General features: G+C 33.0%; 1 protein-coding gene across 7 annotated transcripts in view; it reads left to right on the forward strand.

Moving 5' to 3' along the window:
• The window catches only part of GRIK2 (glutamate ionotropic receptor kainate type subunit 2), a 368787-nt gene that overhangs the window by 192486 nt on the left and 153377 nt on the right, over nt 1-22924 (forward strand). For all 7 annotated transcript variants that reach the window (XR_006014304.1, XM_042017417.1, XM_042017416.1 and 4 more), the window contains 4 exons: nt 1209-1352; nt 2597-2704; nt 9692-9805; nt 18075-18281. Coding sequence is in view for 6 of the 7 variants with exons in the window: in XM_042017417.1 (XP_041873351.1) it covers nt 1209-1352; nt 2597-2704; nt 9692-9805; nt 18075-18281 (573 nt within the window). In the remaining variant the exon portion in view is untranslated. The remainder of the gene's footprint in view (nt 1-1208; nt 1353-2596; nt 2705-9691; nt 9806-18074; nt 18282-22924) is intronic.

Here is a 22924-nt window from a genome sequence, read left to right on the forward strand (position 1 = left end):
TGCATAAACTGCTTGGAGTCTGAGATCATTGAAACCTATTATACTGGCTATTTAAAAATTAGGATTTATTTCTGTTTGAATTTTGAAACGTCTCCCTGGGAGAGACATTTAAATGTGAGCATATATTTTTCTCTTTAACAGTAGCTTGTGGGCTATAATGGTGGAATATTTTTGCATTTTTATGTTTAGTTTTATTGTAAAGAGCCTTGGGATGCCTTTGCATGAAAGGCACTATATAAGCTCATTTTGTATTGTATTGTATTGTATTGTGACAAGTGCAATAATCTCCAGGTTTCCTATCCATTAAAGAACTAATTTCACAGCTCACTAATTACGTGAATGAGAAGGGGAAATAGGTCCTTTTTCTCTAAGGTATGCTGAGCAGATGGCATAGCACTGATTTCCACCAGCTGAATCTAAGGTCCTCTTGTGCCTTTGGTTCCGAGGCTTGCCTCTGTTTGTCAAAGAGAAGAGCAGAGAGATGTCACGTTCTTGTACAGCATGACAGTGTGTACAGAGAGGCTGTCTCTGTCCTGTGCTAATACAGCATCACAGCACACACTACATCTAAGCCTATTTATTTAGGATGGGACATGAAAACTATTAAAATTAATAGTGCATTTTGATGTAATTCTAATATACCTCTGATTTATTGAAGATACTGATTAGTTCTGCCATAGGGATTTGAACTGATGCACATTCAAAAGTTAGTAATAAATCAATTGGGTACTGTTGGGATGGTATCTTGTCTGTAATTTCAAAAAAAACCCCATTACTTCCTGAACCTGTACACTTTCCTTTATAGCTAAGGTTTTGTCAACTTGTTTCTTTTTTTCTTTCCCATCACTCATGAAAATAACCAGCTTAAATCAACCATGCACACAGTGATTTATATAGCTCTCTAACGCACTGCTTTTTAAAGTAACATGAGTCATCAGATACCAGTGTACTCCCATGATCCTGAAAAGTAGCTATTTGAGTCCTTTTTACAGCATTAAGAAGAGAAAAGCTGAGAATGACTGAAGATCTTGACATAAGTCTTGTAGGACTTGGCAAAAAGGCTATATTTTACAGTGCTGCACAAGCAGTTGGACCATTTTTCCCTTTAGCTTAATGAGCAGTGCTAATTTGTTGTTTCCTTCTCTCTCTGCTGGCCTGTCTCCTGTGTTTGCTTGGTGCTCATGGCTCTGATGTTGTTCTCATTTCAGACGGATGCAGCACTAATGTATGATGCAGTTCATGTGGTGTCCGTGGCTGTCCAGCAGTTCCCACAGATGACGGTCAGTTCACTGCAGTGCAACCGCCATAAACCATGGCGCTTTGGGACCCGCTTTATGAGTCTCATTAAGGAGGTGAGTCACTAATAAAGGATCCTGCTACCCTGCTTTCTTTTCTCCCAATTCCCATTTCCTTTTGCTTTCACTCTGCTTTGTTTCTTTTTTTTTCAGTAGATGGTAATTTCTTATCTTATGTATAAAGAGTTTAACAAGCAAGACGGCATTTTTATTTGAAAGTGGGTTTTCCTGAAGTATTACGTGGAACAAAAAAAATATGAAAGGGTGAAATAACTGCATTTTAAATAAAACTTATGTTTGTAGATAATTTGGTCTGTGTGGAGCATTTGTGGCATAAAAACCTAAACACCTGAAACTCTAAACTGTAGACTGGTTGAGAGAAGTTCAGTGGCTAAATACTGGCATAAGTTCACAGGGGCCAGGAATAAATTCTACTTCCTGGTTTAAATTTTTTTTTCATTTTTTATGGTGAATTCCTATACATCTCCTCGATTCTCCAATATGCTCTTTAGATACTGATAGTGATAGTAAACGTAGGAGATTAAAGGTGCTAAGGTGAACTGTGTAGACTATTCAAGTCTCTCATACTGTAACTCCTAATGCAGTGTTTCTCAATCTAGATATGCAAAATATTATGATGAGGAGAATTATTTGCAATGGAACGTATTTTTTTTTTCAATATTGATTCCTTCTAGGATGATAATTTTATTTCCCACATTTCCTCTCCGCCTTTGTATTGTTTCAGAACTAGGGTAGATTTTCAGTTATAAAGAAATGAGGCTATTGCACTTTATTAAAAGTGAGGAATAAGCTCAGGAAGGCTGGCCCACTGACCTTAAATTTTGCTGTCTCAATGTGGTTTCAGGGGAATCAGCATCTTGCAAAAGCAAGACTTTATTTGAATGAAATTTCCTGAGAAAGAAACAAAGTCCAGCATTAATGAAACAGAGAAACTTGAGGGTTGGGGAGAGGGAGGTATGTAGGGAAGCAGAAGTGGAAATTCATGTATGAATAATAGTGGAATGAAAACAAAACAGCCTTTTATCTCATTCAGTAGAAGAGTCTAGTGCCTGGCATGGAAAGTTTAAAAAAAAGTCTATAAAGACTGAAGGAATGTTTGATTTCATTAGGAAAAATTAAATACAAAATATTTAAAACCAAAAATCAGCTACAAGGTAAATTATTTACGTGAAATGAATAATTAATGATCCCACTTTGGCAGGTGTAAAGTTTGTCCTTTTTGGGAATACAAAGAAGGAAGAGGTACTTATTTATAGAAATTGTTTTTTCTTTCTCCATAGGCCCACTGGGAAGGCCTCACAGGCAGAATAACTTTCAACAAAACCAATGGCTTAAGGACAGATTTTGATTTGGATGTCATCAGCCTCAAGGAAGAAGGTCTTGAAAAGGTGTGTAAGACATTTGTCTCCAAGGAGGTGCGAAACAAAACCAAACAAAACTTACTCCTTAAAAACATTTACAATAGTACTTCATGTGTTACGTAAAACAGAGTACCTGCTCTCAACTCAGTATCTCTATAAATGGTACTAAAAAGTTAAGATTTGGTATCCTGACAGGTTTAGCTGTATTCTGATGTTAATGTTTCTTGTACAGAGGTGGAGTGAGAGACCAAAGAATTGGGAAATGCTCTTTCCATGTAGCTTAATATTTTCTATATTTGAACTTAAGACTTTGGGAGGCATGTACAGATATTTTGCCTGCCTATATTACCCCATCACGGTCTGAAATCAGATCATCTTCCCTCCAGCCACCTTACCATGAAGAGATTATTGCAGGAAGCTACAGTGTCTCGTTGTTGTGATCAGCAGGCAAAGGTTTTGCAACTTGCCTTGTAGCTTGCATTTAGATCTAGTGTTCAGTGTTCTGTAAGAACTATGTTTTCCTTCATCTTCAGATAAAGTTCTATCAGCTGTTGTCCCAAGGTGATAATTGTGGGCACAAATAAAAACAGAAATTAAGGGAAGAGACCATACTTCAGAGTTGCATTTCCTTTCTTCTGTAAATCACTAAATGGAGAAGCTAGCATAAGCAACATATTTCTCCAAGACTTCTTCTCATAAGACTAGCTTTGGAATATTGGAATATTTCTCTTACTGGGAAGATTTGTGAAAGTTCAGAAACCGTGAGCTTGTCTTGACACACTTACATAGGTAATAAGATTTTTGTTGTCCAGTGGAAAACCTGTGATTCAAGAACTAAACTACATTTTAAAATGCTCAGCAAAACACTGACAGTGGATTTCTCCTATGAAATTTCCCATGAAGTGAGCTCTGGAAACCTAAGGGGGAAAAAGAGTATATAGTAGTGATTAGACTTGAAAAGCAAATTAATATTGTGGACAAATAGAATAGGTACAGTGCAACCTGTCTTCCTTACTGGAAACAGAAATGGAAGAATTGATGTCATGGTATAACTAAATAAGTCAGCAGTAGCTGAAGAGTCTGAATGTAAGTGACTACTGCTGAAAATGAGGAAAGGAAGTCTTTGTAATTTAAGATGGCTTTAGGAACATTAGGTGGGATTTGGGAACCACAAAGCAACATGAGATTTCTGGAAAATAAAATTGACATTGTCTCCATTGACAGTATGCTAGGAGATATATACATCAGTGAAAATATAGAGATAAAACAAGAAAGCTCTACAGAGAAATATGGAAGACAATAAAATTCAACAGGAAATACAGTAGTACTCTAGAACACACAATAGAAAAAAGGAACTTGGGAAACAGTTATATTGAAAGTTAAGTAAGAGACAACAGAAATAGTTGTTGAAGCATATGGATGTTTAAAAACAACCACCATGTGCTTGAGCTGTATATAAAGATTTTCATAGAAAAGGAAGATATTTTTGATACCTTCATGGTTTATTTTGGTCATATGACAAATGGAAGTGATAATATTATTTTTTCACCAAAAAGTGCAGTCAATCTTTGGAATGAGCAGTAAGAATCAGTTACTATATATAAGCAAAACCAGAGCAGTTTCTCTGGGGTGTAAGGAGATGAGATTAGGAAAAGGAAAATTCAAGTGTATGCACATTTTATTGAATTGCTTACTAAATATATGGAACGTGTGGTGTACTTTACTGAGAAAGATAAATCAGTGCCAATGGATAAATGTTTCTCTTTGAACAAAACTTCATTTTTCTGAAAGAATGCAAACCTTATTCATCTTGAATTCAGAGTGAATGATTAAATTCTGGAGCAGGACACTTCCTAGTAGAAAGAGTACATTTTAGCCAGCTCTTTTATTTAAAAGAACTGTCTCAAAGTTGGGTCTTTTTCCTCCAAGACAGAATTCTGTTAACGCTGTGATGAATCACCCTTCTCTCAGTCCCCTACCTCCCTCCACATGTGCACTGCATCTCTCTATATCACACTCTTTCTCTCCTGCTTCCTGCTACTCCCTCCTTTCGTTTCTTCCTTCCTCTACCAGCCCTTAGTCTCTCCCTCCAGACCCTCCCTGCCTGTTTGCCTTTCCATCTAATCCTTCTCCCCTGTACCTATTAATCTCTCTCCATGCCCTTTCTCTCTATTTTCTTCTTCCTTTAGTAGCCTTTTCACATCTTTGTCCTTATCTTGTATGTTTTCAATGTTCTTTCCAAACCATCTTGTCAGACATCTCTGTCTATGTTGCTAGAGCTCCTGAACAGCCCTTTTTTCCTTTTCTTCTGTACATCCAAGTGGGATGAGAAAAGGTGGGGAGATGAGAATTCTGTGCACCATAATATGTATATCATGTTTCCATACTGTAAGCTGTTATTATTTCTTCTAACCTCTTTCCAAATAAGGGGAAAATATTTGTTTTGTCAAGGACAACAGTTTAACTCAACAACTTTAGCTGTAATCAATGAGGAGAAAAATGTTGATGGAAGGAAAAAAGAAAAATTATTGTGAAGAATTGCTAGAAGACATATTTTTTAACTTAGATTTTGTAAAAATATGTCCTAGACAAATTACCAGGTTAGTAAAATGGGAAATGACCTAAAGTGTTATAAGTTCAATGACTGCTGAAGTCAGTGACAACAGAACAATTCCTCATTGATTTAAAAAAAATGCTATGTGTGATCTCGGATTTTACATAAAATACTTGTTCCTGAAACTCTTGAATGAGAGGTGATAATCAGGCATCAGTCAATAAGAAGCATGTGTTTCCAAACAAAAATTCATGTCTGCCAAAAATGATAGCTCCTTGTAAGATGAAAATGATAAAATTAAGAGCTGATTAAAGTGCTGCTAATGTAATATACCAAAAAATTTTATTACAGTTGCTTTGGACAGACTGAAACTATTCATGATTAAGCACAGTGAAAATCCAAAACTGTGACACTCCAGCATAATAAATTATAATTTAAATTGCAGTCAATCAGTCTTTACACTGCGGCTGCATTGTGAGGAAAATTATTTTATACTTCAAGGAGATAACAAACACCTGAATTTAATACCTCTTTTGAAATGAAAATTTATCACTGAAGAAGAATCACATATCCTGAATAAGAGATGCTACAACTGGCTTGAAGCCTTGCTCAGAAACCTTCACATAGGATGAACATAAATAACACAAAATTAGTTGTAATTCATTGTCCAGCATATTTGAGAAAAATCTTGTTTTATTTTGTATCTTTAATAATGAGCTGGGAAAAAAACCCCAGCAAATAGCATAAAAACCAGGTTTTTTAAGAGAGAAAAAAAAAGAAGAAAGACATAGTAAATCTCTGGGAACCAGAAATATTGAAGTATTGTTATTAATGTTATATTTGGCACTGAAGGCATTAATATTAATATTACTGAAGAAAGCAAAATCAATTAAGCAATTTGAAAATGGGAAATACAGAAATATGAATAAACAATATTATTCCTAATGAAGTATAATTATTACCTTGATGTAATCACCACTACTACTAACTACTTCACAAAAGTAAATGAAGAAGGTATACATAGACAACTCTGAGAGTTGAGTATGGCTCTGGTTTTGGCTGCTTAGTTAGTTGGTACCACTGCAGAAAGGCAACGATCCTTCCTAATATAATGATTGTGGCACTTCACCGTGAGTCATATTCACAGTTTTGATTGACTCAGAGCAAAAATAATGTTAATTTCCTCAGGAGAACTTTGAAGAAAAATCAAAAAGAATAATAGTTGAAAGTATACTTATCTGCCCATGAAGTTAAATCACTTTTCAAACATGCTGAAGTAAGAAAGCTACTGAATTTTTGTGACTAGCATCTCATGAGACCGAATCTCAGTAAAGTGCTCTAGAGCATGTGTAAACTCAGCAAATTTTAAGTTTTGTGAATGTACAATGCCTCTTTTTCGGGGGGAGGATGGTGAAATATTGTAATGGTTTTGACTTGGCCAGAGTTAAATTCCTTCATATAAGCTTGTATGGGGCTATGATTTGGATTTGAGCTGAAAACAGTGTTGATAACTCAGGAATGTTTCAGCAATTGCTAAGCAGCTCTTACACAGAGTCAAAGTCTCCTTAGCCTGCAGAGCTACGAAGTGATTCTGGGTGGGGATGTCTGGTTTTGAGGTACTGCAGTAACCTGATAGTTACCTGAAAGTTAAATATTTGGAAGCTTGGATGCAAGTTTTTAACCATTCACATGAAGTTGGGAAATTGTATTCCATGTCCTTGAGGACCCCCGCAATTACCATGTTACAGAATACTCTATGATATTCAGTGGTGGGTGTAGCTCTTGGAATTGTTTCAACTTAAATAAGACGATTCTTGCCTAAGCTAATTCTTTCTATCATTTTTCTTTGTCTCACTATGGAGCACATGTTCATGGGTACGCCTGGTTAGGATCCTGTACTTTGGATAATAAGTGTTAAAATGTTCAATTGGCATGGTCACTTCAGAATAGTTTAGCCATTTAGGGGAATTGGAAAGAATAGGAGATTGAGGGCTTGACAATATAGACACTTCCTGGGACTATATTTACAGTGTGAACATTCTCTGTAAAATGTATCTATAAATACCTGTTTCACTTTTTAGGAAAATTTTTAAGTTTGTTTAAAATAAATGTAATGCAATAAATTAAATTGTAGCTTGTTTGAATTTCAGTTATTACTATTTTGATGTGTTTTTTCTACATTTTTGGCATTTAAACTTTTCTAATAAAAAGACATTGGCAATTCTATTAAAAAAAATCTAGTTCAAAAAGCTACTTAAAAATTAGAACACTGTGCTGAAACAAATAAAAAATAATTAACTTGCTTCACTATTTATGCAAATTTTTTTAGAAGAGGCAGCTTTGAAAACACATTTGTGTGATTTGGGAGCTATACATAGCAGTAATACATAAGAAGCTGTGGTGCAAATTGTTGAGTTTGAGCTCATCAATAAAGATAATCCAAAGAATGTCTAATTTTGAACCTCTGACTTTTGGTCCATTTCTTAGATTTTTGATTAACAAAAGAAGCAACAAAAGTACAATTAACCTAATTTAGAAAAATAATGCATCAATTTATCAAAACAGAAGTTTCTTTTTAAAGTAATGCTGTTGGTAGTTCTTATAAGTCTGCAGTAGATTAAGTCTGTAGTTAGATAAAATCCAAATTCTAACAGTTGATATTCTTTTGCTTGTGGCTGTGACTATGTTAAAAAGTAGGAGAGGAAGTATTTTAGTTAGCAATGTCTTACCTTTTGCCTATATAAATTTGAATTATGAACATGAGCTTGAACAAAGCATATGATTCAATGAATTTAGGATTTGAAATAGATCATATAAGTTGATGGTGTTTCCTTAGAAATTTTTGTGCTACTTTTGTACCTGAAGTTATATCCCATAGAGGAGATTAGTTCAGCTCCAATTATGCAGCAACAGGTTCAAACTCTGCTCTTTGTCATTCCTTGTTATTCTACTCTAGCTTGGTCTTTGAAATAAAGCAAACACTCTGATTGTCATAATTAACAGAACACTGCAATTAAATGTTAGCAACCCTTTTAAAATTTCTTAATTGTGACCAAGCTGCAAGGCTGAACATTTTGTGTTTTCTGAAAGCTTTTCAATTCAACAAATCAAGTGGTATTAAAACAGTAAATGAGAGAGAGGTTTTTTGGTAGCAAGGCTTGATTTCAATACTTTGAAATGATGGGTTAGATGTTATTTTCCAATTGTATTTCTAAGACACACATATTCTTCCTTTCTTTCATGATTCTTTGATCTGTTTATGAGTTACTGAATGGTCAAGTTTAAAAGAGTGACTTCTTGGAACAGAGTGTTAAGCAGGGAAGACGGACAAAATATTGATTCCTGTGGAACAGAAAGTTGTAGAAAAAGAGAACAAATTTGTCTTTTCTCTATTACAGCATCCACTGATTCATGCTCTGCTGTAGTCTCAGTTTTAGAAATGGAACTCTTTTTATCCACACCGCACTGCATCCAAACTTACTTTACAGCCCTGTGGCAACAAATTACTTAAAAGTATACAAAGAGTCTCTCAGGACTCAGTTGAAAAAATTATTTAAAAAATTTTGTGTGTTTATATACATTCATATATATTTGCAATGAATCCTTACAGACATTTTTAATTTTTGTCTAGGTTTAATTTTAAAATATCTTTACCTGGTATTATAGATATTGTTTAGTAATTGAAATTATTTTTTAAAATCCCATCTAAAAACAAAATAAGACATATTTATAGGGGTTTTTTTTAGGCAATGGAGTAAAACAAACATTCTGATTTCTAAAATGGATAGTTTACTGCTTGACCATTTTAATTGTATAGTGATGAAAATGCAGATAAATTACAGATAAGCCTCATTACCTACTAGTTAGTACTTAAGTCTGTCCTTGACCTGAACCTTAAAACATAACTTTGGATGTTTTTACTTAGATAAAAATCCTATAGACTTTATTTCAAAGTATAAAATGTCAAAATACTCACGTGTTGAAGATTTATCTGTAAATGAATTGTTACTGCACTTAGCCTGTTTCTGTCTTCTCCATTACTTTTTCCCAAATACATATTTCGTCCTGCTGTTCTCTCTGATCACAGAAAAGGGTAAATCCATTTGTAGAGACAATGCTCTCTACTCTGCAAATGAATTTCTGCCTGTCAAGTTATCTTCAGATTTGGTTTATCTCGAGAAATGGAAAATTAAGTATTAAGAGTAGCTTTAGATATTTTTTATGTCATTTTTACACTTAATGTCACACTTCACAAAACAATAATTTGAGGTATTGGCAATCATATTTTAAATAAGCAGACTTCAAATGCAATGATAGAGAAAAATGGAACAAAATTTAATACTACCTATTAGCAATCAAATCTTTTTCCCTGTAGCAATCTGTTTTTCCTTACAGTGTTCTTTTCTACATGCTGAAATGTAACTAATGGGCAATTTACACAGTAATTTACTGTTTTATAGGTTGGAACTTGGGATCCGTTGAGTGGCCTTAACATGACAGAGAATCAGAAAGGAAAACCAGCAAACATCACAGATTCCCTGTCCAATCGCTCTTTAATTGTTACTACCATCTTGGTAAGCAATTATATTTGCTTTTCCAGAAATACAGTTGTGCAGAAAAACTGATAGAATGTGATACACTAATTGCAATAGTAATGAACAATCTGCAGTGCGTGTTACCATTACTTAGAATTTACCGTGTCATGAATGAACTCCAGTTGCTAAGCTACTCAGGGATGTTTACTCTTACCTTAATTGTAAGCAAGCCATCCCAATTTTAGAGTTATGTTAATTGATTAGTAATTTAAATTTTCTTACTATTGAATAAAATGTCTTCTTTTTTACAAAGTTACTTACTGCAGCACCATATGAGAGGACAAAGGATAGTGGTTTAAAAAAGTGTTATGTCTGTTAGCCTGATGATTTTAGCCAGCAAAAAGTTATTGCTTCTTTTTGCTATTCTAACACCGCAAAGAAAAGTACAAAGTACTTAATATTCATTTAGCATTATTATTACCCAATTATGGAGATGAAATTTTTAGTTGTACAGATATTTAATTGATCTGTCCTTTGAACTAGACCAGAAGAAACAATTTGAGTAACTTCTTTTTTATTTTCATTTTTGGCAAATTTACAGCAGTGAATCAGGTATTTTTTACTTATAACTAAATACATTTATTTATGTAAAAATTAGTGTTCATTTATTTCCTCACGGTAATTTTGAAATAGTAATTTTAATTTCAATACAAATGAAAAAGTTTCTAGAAGCTTGTCTGCTGTGTTTGTCTGCTGCCACCATTATGATGAATTTGCAGATATCAAAAAAGAATCCACTCCCTGGCAGTTGTATACTTTATTAAGAAGCTTTTACCTACCGACACATATTTTGACGTTTCAAGCCAGAATGAATCTTTACAGGTGTATAGACACAAATGCCAGTGTGCTTTTAACCTTTCATGTAACATAAGTCATATAATTTCACCCAGCGGGTAACTTTTCATTGCTGTTTACAAATGATAAAAGATCCTTTAAAATCCTTTGTTTCATTTATTCTACTAATTGAAAAATACATACCAGATATACAAATTGGAACATGGATGACTCATTTTCAGATGTAAGCTCTTATGCTAAGACCAGCACAGTTTTGCCACAACTTTCTCTTGTACAATTAGTTATAGTAGTGGTACTCTATAGTTATAATTTAGTTTATAAATTTTTAATCCCTTGTTTCTTTTTTATTAATGAAATGTAAATGAATGTCTTGTAGTCTCTTATAGTAAAAGCATATCTTCCAGAGTATTAATCTGTCAATTTTCTTCCCACCGACTTTCACAAGTTTCCTATACGTAAAAACTACTGCATCATAAGTAAATTTTCTTAGTAATTCCAGCTGACTTCCCATGCTCTCTACACTGTTGTTGCTTTCTACCCAAATATCCTACCTAGGATTTTTCTTGATGCTTTTCACTAATATATAGCTTTTATTCACGTGACTATAATTGTTGCTAGAATCACTGCTTTACAGAATATAGTCCTGTCTCTGTGTGACCTGTTCTCTTCATTACTCAGTGATGAACCAGCCTTTGTATCTGTACTCCTCCATAGACATCACTGTATGCTTGATTCCAGATCAGTGATAACAATACTGGGACAAGGATCAATCCCTGCAAGATTACATAAGAAACACTCAATAACTTAGGATGTTTCAAGTCTGTTTGTGTTTTAACATCTGTTAGTTGATGAGAATTGAGTTAATATACTCAAAATATCATATTGCTTTTATATAGTGATATTAGTATAATTTTGGTTGAAATAATTAGCTCAAGAAATGGCAAATTGCACAACTGTAAATAGCACTGCTGCCAATGAACTCTGATTTTAATTTGGCAAAACTCACAAAAGAAGACTCCTAAGACTTAAGAGAAAAACTGCTTTCTGTAATCAAGGATACCCTTTCTTTTAAGACTTAACTTCTTATAATTCTTTTATAAGTATTCATCCTCTTTGCAGGTATTTAAATAATGCAATAAATAAAATAAATATGAAGACTTTAAATTGGTGCTATAAGTTGCTCACTTGTTTTTTTTACTTCAGTTACTGTTTAGTAAAAGTTTTGGTAGTTGCAGTTATTCTTTTCAGCTCTGAAGAATGGTACTCAGAAGAAGTGGTACAAATTGTAAGAGCTCTACTCAGAATAATAAAAAGGACCCAAACCGTTTTTTTGGTGCATAAGCACATATACTAGCTTAATTTGGTAGTTCTATCTTTTTTGTGCTTAAAAAATACATTTATGTTGGACAGAAAGCATATTACCGAATATTCATTTTGTGGCAATGCAAGGGAACAATATAAAATTCTAAAGCTCCTAGAAACATACCTTCTTCATCATCAGCTTCCTTTTCTCTGCTTTTTTGAGTCTATAAAATCTTGCTTGAAACAAAAAGAAAAGGCAATTTTATCATTTAAGCTGTTCATATGGTTTTTCTATTCTGGATTTTTCACTTTAAGAATTCCCTACAATAGTCTATAGTATGCTGCCAGCTGTGGAGCCTTAATCATTTTTCTCTTGTAGTTTGCTTTAATGCTCACTTTTGATTTAAATATCCCAGTCTTTATTTTTAATTCTGTTTCTGAAATTCGGAACAATGCTTTTTCCTCCTATATTTTGCAGTCATTAAGATCTTTACAGCTGTGAGTAAGTATACCCTGCATTTTCAGTGGTGACTGAGTCTCAAAAAGAAGAAAATAGATTGATGGGAAAAATAATAAAAAATAAACTGGGAATCATAAATTCATCTACTGATGAATTAAGTAAGGACTGAACTATGTGCTCCTTTTGGTCTTGAATTTTTCATAATGCATTTTACAGGTACCTAGCTGAAAGATTATTCCTCGGTTTCTCAACAATTCAGTGCTCTATTCTGGAAAGGGGCAGGGGTTCTCAGGACTTTATCCTGTTTCAGAAATCTACATACATGTAGTTCTTGTGAAGACACATGTCTGGTTTCCAAGTTCTGGTCCCTTAGCAACCCCAAACACCAGCTGAACATCTCCACTAGAGAGATAGTCAGGTTTTTTTAGGGGAGGGGGGAAATTTGAGAAATAATAATAAGTATGCTGTTTTTATCTTTTATAACCATAGCTTTGGGTATATCAATCTTTTTGATACTATTGCTTTATTTTATTTTAGAACCACCTTCACTGAAACTTCAGAATTTCTTTTTCATTTAAAAGTCTACTTTCTGAATAATCTACATTTAGAAAAACCAAACCAAACAAAAACCCTACAGGAAACAAATTTTCGACGTCAGTAATAAGGGTTTCTTATCATTTGATTCTCCTAAATTGACTCATTCCAGAACTCTGATACATTTCTTTTCTTTAGACTTTAGATGTAGGTATCTAAATATTTTTTTTCTTGTATATATTCTACTTCAAATTTGAAAGATTTTTAACTTTGGAATTCAATTTCCATGTTTATAAAGGTATGTGCATGGTGCTTAGTTTTTTTATGCTGATTGCATACCAGCCTGTACATATTATCATACTGGCTCCTTTGCCCTGTTCTGCTGAAATAAATGCTTGTTTCCTTTCCTGTGTAGTTTTTATGTACTTTTCTGTATCTGCTTACATCAAAGCTCAGAAAAGCTCACAGTTTTCAAGTTTAATTTTTCCAAGAAATGTGTGAAAGTTATGAAAGGTGTGTGATGTTCTCAATTTAGTAGTTTTTTGTTACTTTGCTCTTGAAAAGAGAAATTACCTTTTTTATTGTACTTCCCTGAAGAAAAAGTGCTTTGAAATAGGAATGAATTAGAAGGAATTAGAAGGAATAATTACAATGAATTTTAAAACAATTTTATTTAGTTCAAAGTATAGTATTTCCACAGTGTATTTTATTTATAAAGGCTGCTTTCTCAAATGGGTAGTGCATAATTTCTCTCCCTTTTCTTTTGGATACCTAAGCATGAGTTTTCAATGGCCAAATTTTAAATTAATGTATATTAAAAGAATATTAAAATTTAAAGAAAAAAATTATCTGTTGTCTTTATAAAGCTGGGTCAGCCATCAATTGTTTTGATTGATAGTAACTAGTAGATTGCTTCACCTCTCCCACTAGAATTTTGACTGCCTACTGTGTAAGCTTATTATGTATTACTTATATATGATATAAATGTTAAGAAGATATGGCAGTCTTTTACCACGCCGGTATCCCACCTTCTAGTGAACAGAAGCAAATAACTAAAAATCTCTGTCGTAGCAGTGGCAAATTTTCAAGATGGTTTTCCTCTTTTCATCATTAGGGCTTCCACTTTCTTTTTTTTGGCTTTTTTTTTTTTTTTTTTTACTTTGTTTTGCTTTTTTCAATATTGGTAGTAATAAATTCTAGATTCTTTAAAAAATATGTTAGTCCATGTTGAAATTATCAAGGAAAAATCCATATGTTTGATTAATATTCGTAAAAAATAAAAGAAGTTGAAATTTAAAACTTGTGGTTTCTAGTAATATCTTTATAGTTGAAATATAATATAACTCACAGGAATAATTCAAGTCAGTATGTATTGTCCAAATCTGAAAAGAAAAAGAGAAATTTTAGAATATTTTTTTTAGAATAAGTGTGCTTTCATTCAAGCATTAGCTGTACATTTTTGAAATTAAAACCAGTCTGTAAAGATACAATATTAATTACTTTTCAAAGATTTATCTTCTATTTGCAGATATAGTTTTTAATCTCCCTGTGATTCCACTGTTCCTTGTGACCATATCTTTATTTGCAGTAGTTTTAGCTAAGTTTATTTTACAGTAAATTTTCTCAGAAAAAATTTTTTTTGCATTTACTATTTTATGTGCATTCTCACTTTTAGTGCTTATCTGGTGTGGGGTGGGGCTCTTCTGTATCCCTCTTCACTGAAGATATTTTAGTCCTATGAGATATTAAATGATGACTTTGATCTTAAAATTTTGTGAAAAGCTCACCTGTTGTTTAAAAATTTAGAGTAGCAATGTTTTCTGGAAACGTTGTCTCTTCCCGAGGTTTCATTCAGGAGTCTGTAGTCAGTGTTTATTCAGTGACTTTTTGTTTCAAGATACTCATGTCATTCCAAGCAATAATAAAAGTGCTAATGGGAAGGTGTTTAGTTGTTTTCCTGGGGAGATGTGTCCAGTTGAAAGACTTAATTTCAACTGAAACTGTTTAGAATATTTCAAAGAATACTCGTTTTGTGATGTGGTCTAGTAATTTTTAAGGGTCATGCTCTCAGGAAGTAAAGGAAAAAAATAAATTGTGAACAATATTAAAGTAGGTATAAACCAGCTGCCAATCTACAAATTACTTAGTTTAAAAACTCTGTCTACGTAATCAGTGAGAATTGTCCCAGTGAAAGATTTTGGTGGCAGTGATAATCCACCAAGAAGCAATGGTGATTGTACATTTAATGCACAGACACTTCCCTGAGAGTGTGCTTAGCAACCAGTTTTACATTAGCCCATTCTATAAATTTAGAGCTTGAGCAAATAAAGCACATAGCACCCTTTGCATGCACTTGTCCAGAGTACATTAATGCCATGTTCAGTATTTAGAATGGGTATTACTTGAGGAAGAAGCAAACTAGAGAAAACTTTGGGATTAATAAGAGCTATAACAGTTGAAGCTGCCAACACCAATTCTGCTCAAGTTAAGTAAAAAATTGCTTTACATTTCAAATAAAAGGTCTGAAGAGAAAAAACTAATGTTTTGTACAGTAGAAGATTATAAGGAAAAGCAACAAGTACCAGTAAGAAATTACTTAATGTAGGATTGGAAAGGCATTAAGAGAGTATTAATAACTTATTGATCAGTCTTCTCAGCAAAAGCTGAGAATCATTAAATAGTAGTACAGATACTATTGTAGCCCTTATCCAAGCTGGCCAGAGTAAAGAATATAAATGAGTATGGAGTTGGAGCTAAAATTCCCTGAAAGGATTGCAGGATTTAAAATTTTTTTCTAACAAAATATAAAAAAGCATCAGCATCAGCAGAACAGATAAAATGTCTGAGTATTATTGTAATGATCTGACAGAAAAAAAAGTAGGAAAGTAGGAATGTGTCAAGGAGCTGGATCGCTCAATGAAGAAAATCCTGCTGTGCTTATTAAGTAAGGGAGAATTAAAAGCATGAATTGACTATTACACTTCCTCCCTGTTATTGCACATATTTAAGTTCTGTCCCAGATAACTCAAAGTTGCTTGGAATGGAAGACAGAGACAAAAATGTTGTCAAGAATCTTGCCAAGATTCCAGAGATTGGGGGATGTGTAAGACTGTAAATATCTGAACAGCTCTGAGAGCAAATATCTAGGATCTGTGCACATGAGCATTCCAAGCTATACTGGAATTGCTTCATGCCTGCAGAACAGGCCTTGACACTGTGTAAGCACTGCTCAGCAGTAATGAAAATATTCCTGTGCTATAACACTGATTTGAGCACAAATCAAAACCATACTAGTCAATGTGAAGAAAATTGCTGCTACCCCAGACAAAACAAGCACAGTATGTTTTGTCTTAGCAGAGCTTCTGCTTGGCCAGTGGTGTGCTTTCTTTAAGGAATTCTCACTTCACTTGAAAAAACTGTTTTCCTTACAGTTGTTTTCTTTGAGATATTTCATACCAGTTTCCCAAGTTTATTAACAACTATTTTCACACATAGTTTTTGCTCTGATACCATCTCTGCTTCTCAAGAATTATTCAATGATCCTTGTCATTTAAATTGCTTTCAACTTTCATATTCTCTGCTAGGTCTTTGTTCTTGTCAGTACCTAGAAGAGCTCTTCTGGTGTCATTTGCTTATCTGTTTGAGAAATTTCTGTCAAAACATCCTAGTAGTTTGGCTGGACAATTTACTTCCTGTTCATTCCTTGTTAACTGTATGAAGATCAGTGATGTACTTTTTTAAGATGTGGCTGTAATCTTACATATTTCAATTGAAGTATATAACAGTTCTTTTAAGAGCAAGATTTTTCCCTGCATTCTCCTTTTTGCTTCTTTGGGTAAAATCTTACGTACTAAAGTTCCAGTTCTATGTGGATATAACGTTCAAATCATGGGAAACCTCAAGGCAGAAGATTACATCAGGAGTGTTGACTTATTAAAGCTGTCAGATGCCTGTGGAATGAAATGCCTTTAACCCCACTGAGTGCTGATGTGGACATTTAGGACTGTAAGAATTTTCTTAAGTTGCCCTGGAGAGTTTATCTAATTATTCACTGAGTCTTGTATTTGGTGCAGTGATTTGATCTACTACAATTTGTCTTACCTTACTTGTTTGTTTTTTTTTTTTAATTGTTAAAAATGAAAAAAGTCTCTCCCAAAGGTGAGCAAAGACTGAGTTGCATATGTAACTTTAAAAACACAGCTTGAATACTGGTTTCATATTATAGTGGAAAAACTACCATTTGCTTTTAGTATTTTTCCCTTTAGCTTTCTATTTGCTAAAGGCTATCCTATATTGAGAAACAGATGTAAAAATACTGTGTTTTGCTAAATGTTAATTTTCTTCCTATAATAATGATTATTCAGCCAATCATTTTATTTGTTTGCTGTCTGTTTGCGCACCACTTAATGCAAAAAAAAAGTTACATTGTAATTTGATTTAAATATAAAAAGATATATGCTTAAAGAAATTTAATTCGGTTTTCATGGGATGTCTATCATAGAATTTACTTTTTGTGTAAAGTTTTTTCAGGCTTTCCTGCAGTCTCGTAAACGGCAGCCTGTAACTTGAGGCAATAGAGAAGTGGGTACTTTCACTGACTTTTTCCTCCCTTTGTGGGTTTCTTACACTTTAACAAAGCATTGAGTAAACTGTTTAAATACTTGTATAAATAAAAGTGTAAAATCTAATACTTAAAATATTTGATTGATGTTTGGGGTTTTAATTAAGTTTTTTTCAGTTGCCAAAGCACATTGTTTCTGCATTTTAAAAGGCTTTCTTTGTCCAAACAAAATGTATTGTATCCAAACAATACATTTGATGTCACTGTATAATGCAATTAGTTAAGGAGCACATTTAAATTTAGTGTCTATATGCATTCCTTGAAGATTTCTACAGTGCTTAGAGTGTAATTTTTTCCAAAAAAATGAAGACGAGAATCTTTGAAAATATATGAAGACTTAGACTCACATAACCAAAGCTAAAAGGATTCTGCTTTTCATATTATTTCTTTGTATGGGGAGTGGTGTCATGACTGTATGAATATGTATGCACGACTGTATGCATATGTATGCACATGGCTGTCTGCTACTTAGGGCTAAAACGAGAAGAAAGGTATGGGGACACTCATTATCCTTTCTGTCTTTATAATTCTTACAGGAAGAGCCATACGTCATGTTCAAGAAGTCTGACAAACCATTGTACGGAAATGATCGTTTTGAAGGTTATTGCATTGACCTCCTCAGGGAGCTGTCTACTATCCTTGGATTTTCCTATGAGATTAGGCTGGTGGAAGATGGAAAATATGGAGCCCAAGAAGATGCCAGTGGACAGTGGAATGGGATGGTTCGTGAGCTAATTGATCACGTGAGTTAACTTTTACAAGCTTTTAACTATGCATTTAGATTTCAAACCTTTCTATATAAATTGTAAAACTTTTATGATAATACCATTTGAATACTACTGTTTTCAAAATGCAGATGTTTTAAGAATTAATGCAAGTAGATTTATACCCATTATTTCTTTAGTGTAGAATTTGTAAAAAAAAGCATCTCTGTTTTGCCCGTAGGCAGTATTTGTTTTGGTTCAGCTCTTCCGTAGCATGTGTCTAACTCAAAAGTATGAAATAAGTAGTACTCAGAATTTATTTCTGAGAACAAATATATGGGGTTTTATAACAAAACATATATCTTTGCTACAGCAATACAAGTCAGGTCTCCTCTTCTGATGGTGGATGTGAGATTTTGTCTTAGAGAAATTTCTGTGTGTGAAGTGTAAATACACACATTATTTGATATTCATCCTTCTTGAAATTTTAGCAATAAAGTGAAAGAAATAAGACAAAAAATGTCAACGTATACTGATGGAACAAATTAAGGTCACACCAGCTACCATTACAATTGACAGCAAGTGATTAAGGGAGGCATTACTTCAGGTTCTGCAAAATGTGTTTCCTCAATTGGTCATGCCAGTTGAATTCAGTCTCTTAGAAACATTTTCATAAATTTAAAAATTATGGCATTGTTCCCTTCTTCATTTATTTGAGTGAAATGCTTCATAGCATTTTCTCATGTGGTCAAAGATTGAAAGGAAACACATTCTGCACATCACAGTAATTTAAAATAGAAGATTATAGTTACTTCAAGTAGAACCTCTTAATGATGGCAAAAACTGCATGAATAGCTTGAAAAAACATTTACTTATTTTGTTTCAATTTGCTTTAAGATTTCAGCAGATGGGCAGAACATGAGCTAATCAAAATATTCATATTTACTAGGAGAGATGATCTTCATGCTTTTCTAGTAAGATAATCTGGTATTGGCATTGCAACAGATGTTGATTATGCCTGGCTTCACACTTCCAAGAAGAATGCATGGGAGTATTATATTATCTTTAAATGTGTGTATGCATTATACCTAGTACACACACATACATAGCAAACATATTTAGTTACTCTCTGTCCATCTCTATAAATGTGCATTTTTACATTTGAAAAGGTGCATAGGCCTGTTCAACTATTAGATTTGATGCTTGTTAGGTAGTGCCATCATCTGGAACTAATTTTCCATGATTGAGGTAGATATTGTGGAAGTATTCATTCAGAAGCAAAAATTAATCACATTTTTATATGTCTTTTATTATTCAGCCTTAAAGCATTCTTAAGAAAACACTAGTATGGCCTCCTAAACTTTACACTAAGATAATCTTAAAATAAAATGCATTTGAAAAAGTTATGGCAGTAAAGTGTGTGGAACAGTAGCTTTCCCCATCCTTTCCTCTTAATACCACAGAATTCTTTTTATATTCTTATATATTTTTTATATTCTTATTATGTTATTCTTAATAACACGTATTCTTTTTCCCCATAAAAAATATACAACTAAACATAGATTAAAATTTATTTTGCCTATTGAAATGATTTTTACTTAGGAGTCAAAAAAGTGTAGAGACCGTATTAGTACATATGGAAGATGTAGTCCAACTTCCTAATATGGACCATAACTTTTACTAGTCTCTCTCAATTTCTCACTTATTAAATTTTTTTCTTAAATTTTTCTCTGGTTTTATCTATTCTTACTTTGTAATCTATTTGAATACATGCAATTTATTTATACACCTGTGCCCTTTATTTACATGCATATTATTGGTGCATTTTACTAGCAAGCAACACTTCAGACCTCAAAACTGAGGCACAAGAGTTTAGTGAAGAGCTCCAGATAGTTACCACCTTGAGTGTTTCCATATGGTTAGTACTTCATGTGCTCCATTAGCTTTCCAGTCTTTCTTTTCCCTTAGAGAATATTTTTAAATTGTCATAAAGGTTTTCTTTTCTATAACGTAATGTCATAAAATCAATTAGTTAATTTTTTGAAAGGTGAAATGATTCTATATTTTTCAGCTAGATTTTCTAATTAAAGCAGATAGACTACAGAATAAAGACAGTTCTTGAAGTTGCCATATTACTTACATCTGTTTTTAGATGAAGAATGATTTTAGGAATTATTTTCATCTGTTTGTTACGTTTTGTCTGTCACTTAAGTTTAGAAAGAAAGGTTACTATGCTGTAGTATGTATGTTTGCAAGGGTAATGTGTAACATGCATAACCCAAGAATAAATAAAGTGAATAATTTAGGTGTATTATATGTATAGAAAGGAAAATGCACAATTTGGATAAAGATTAAAAGTACCAAACAAAATCTAAGATTTAAATGAACTGTTTAAATCAATACTTAGTCACTTTGCATAATTGCTGGAACTCAAAAGTGTAAGTGAAATAAAGATAATGCTACCTGAGTTGAGCTCAGCATATCATGTCAGTTTCAGGATTTAAATTTAATAACATGAAGAGAGACTGAATTGTTGACATCAGGCTCTGTTTGTTTTCAATCTCCTTTCCCATAGTTTGGTCATGTTTCTTCTTTCTTTGACTGTTTTACTCAGAGTTCACCGTCTGCATTCTGATATTTGTCTCCAAGCAATAAGTAGCTTCTTTTTGAATTTGTGGTAAATACTGACAGTGAAAATTAGTGCAGTGATCCCTTTGACAACTGACAATGAATTCTTGTTGAGAAAAAGACACTGCTCTCTAGAGCTGCAAATGTAAGACAAATATTAACTAGGATAGCAAATATAGATGAAATTTCTCTATGACTAAATTTTAAATTTCTCCAGTTAATCTTTCTGATTTCTTTGCCACAATTTTTCATTCAGTATTTTACCCTCTTCTCATGTAAGTTCAAGATATGAGTGTTATACATTTGAGGGAGGAGGAGCTAAGTTCCAGGTATCTCCATTCTTTATGGATGAATTCTTCATAAAAAAGTATTCTTGATACTGACTTGCTGCCTTTGGTTCAAGAACTTTATGAAAGGATGGATGTATTGAATAGGTTTTGAACTGAATCATAAATTCTGGAGAATTTCAGGTTGTTCTTTAGCACTAAAAGTTGTCATGTCACTGTATTATATTGCATGAGATGTATAGTTTGAGCATGTAAATTATGTTCCAATATAGCTAGCACAGACAGATAGAATGAAAATATATAATTTTATTTTTAGAAAATTAGACATCCTACTTTACAGACCCAAAATTACTTAAAAAAATTCTTATAGTTGGGTTCCAAAACAGGAAAAAATTACTGTTTTATACTTTGACAGAGCTATAAATGAAATACCCACGGGGAAATAATTTGTTATTATATATACGTGATTAAAAATAATTTTTGAGGGGGGCTCTTTGAATGATACTTCTACAGCACAAAGCATGTGCATTACAAATAGACTTCAAGGCTTGCAGATCTTTTATGATTCATAAATAATTACAGAAAAGGTCCAATTTTTAGGTGATGATTGCTCTTTTATTACATGTGAGGATTAAATCAGAACTTTTCTTTGTCTCTCAGAAGAATAGGATTTTCAGCTTTGAGGAATTTTACACAGTTGAAAAATTGGAAATAACTACTTAATTTAACTTTAGACATAAAATTGTTTTTTACTTCAATATATTTTGAATTTCTCAAAATCAGTATCAATTTTTCAAAATAAATACTTACATATCAAATACCTACATTTGTAAAAATAATAGTAGTAGCTTTTTATTCTTTTTTAATAACAGAATAGATGTTTATATAATCAGTTTAAATATTTTTAGTGATTTTCCCTCCAATAACCTGTTGGTTTTTTTCTTTTATTTTAGATTAAGGTCTTTATGATCTTGAACACTTATAGCCAATTCCTTTATACTATTGTGTAGAAGTGAAAAAAACCCTTCTAATAACTGACTATGTAGATATTTGGTTGCTTCTTTTTTGGGCCAGCGAAGGAATTTTATTTTCTCCTACCTTTTTATTTTCTCTTCCTTCCATTTCGAATGTCATTTCATCACATTGTTTGCACTCTACCTCTTTCCTTCATACTTATAGGAAATCCTACTGCACAGAGACTCATAAGGAAAGGCTACGGAACATCTCTTCCCTATTTCTTCTTGTAACTTTCATGCAAAAGGTCTGACAGTTAAGATTTTCAGTGCAGTGCTGGATAGTTTAGCCATGGCTCTTTTATTAGTTAAAATCTCAGAAGATTTGATGGTAATCGGCAGTTAGAGAATCTTTAGGCGGAAAAGAGAAAGAAAGAAAGAAAGAAAGAAAAAGAAAGAAAGAAAGAAAGAAAGAAAGAAAGAAAAAGAAAGAAAGAAAGAAAGGAAGGAAGGAAGGAAGGAAGGAAAGAAAAAGAAAGAAAGGAAAGAAAGAAAGAAAAAGAAAGAAAGAAAGAAAGAGAAAGAAAAAGAAAGAAAGAAGAAAGAAAGAAAGGAAAGAAAGAAAAAAAGAAAAAAAGATAGATCTAGCAGTGTTTCTCTTTTCATCATCATTAAATAGGCTTAACAATAAAATTGTGCACTATCAGTGCTCTTTAAAGCACCAAAGCACCATGTCTGCTTCATGGCTTCCTCATTTTATTAGTGGAACTAGAATCTGCAACTGCATGTCAGGTGTCATATGATGAAAATTTCA

Source organism: Corvus kubaryi, unplaced genomic scaffold (genome assembly GCF_017639235.1).
Source record: "Corvus kubaryi isolate FWS band 111438036 unplaced genomic scaffold, C.kubaryi_AGA036_p1.0 split3-73, whole genome shotgun sequence".
Taxonomy (NCBI): Eukaryota; Metazoa; Chordata; class Aves; order Passeriformes; family Corvidae; genus Corvus; species Corvus kubaryi.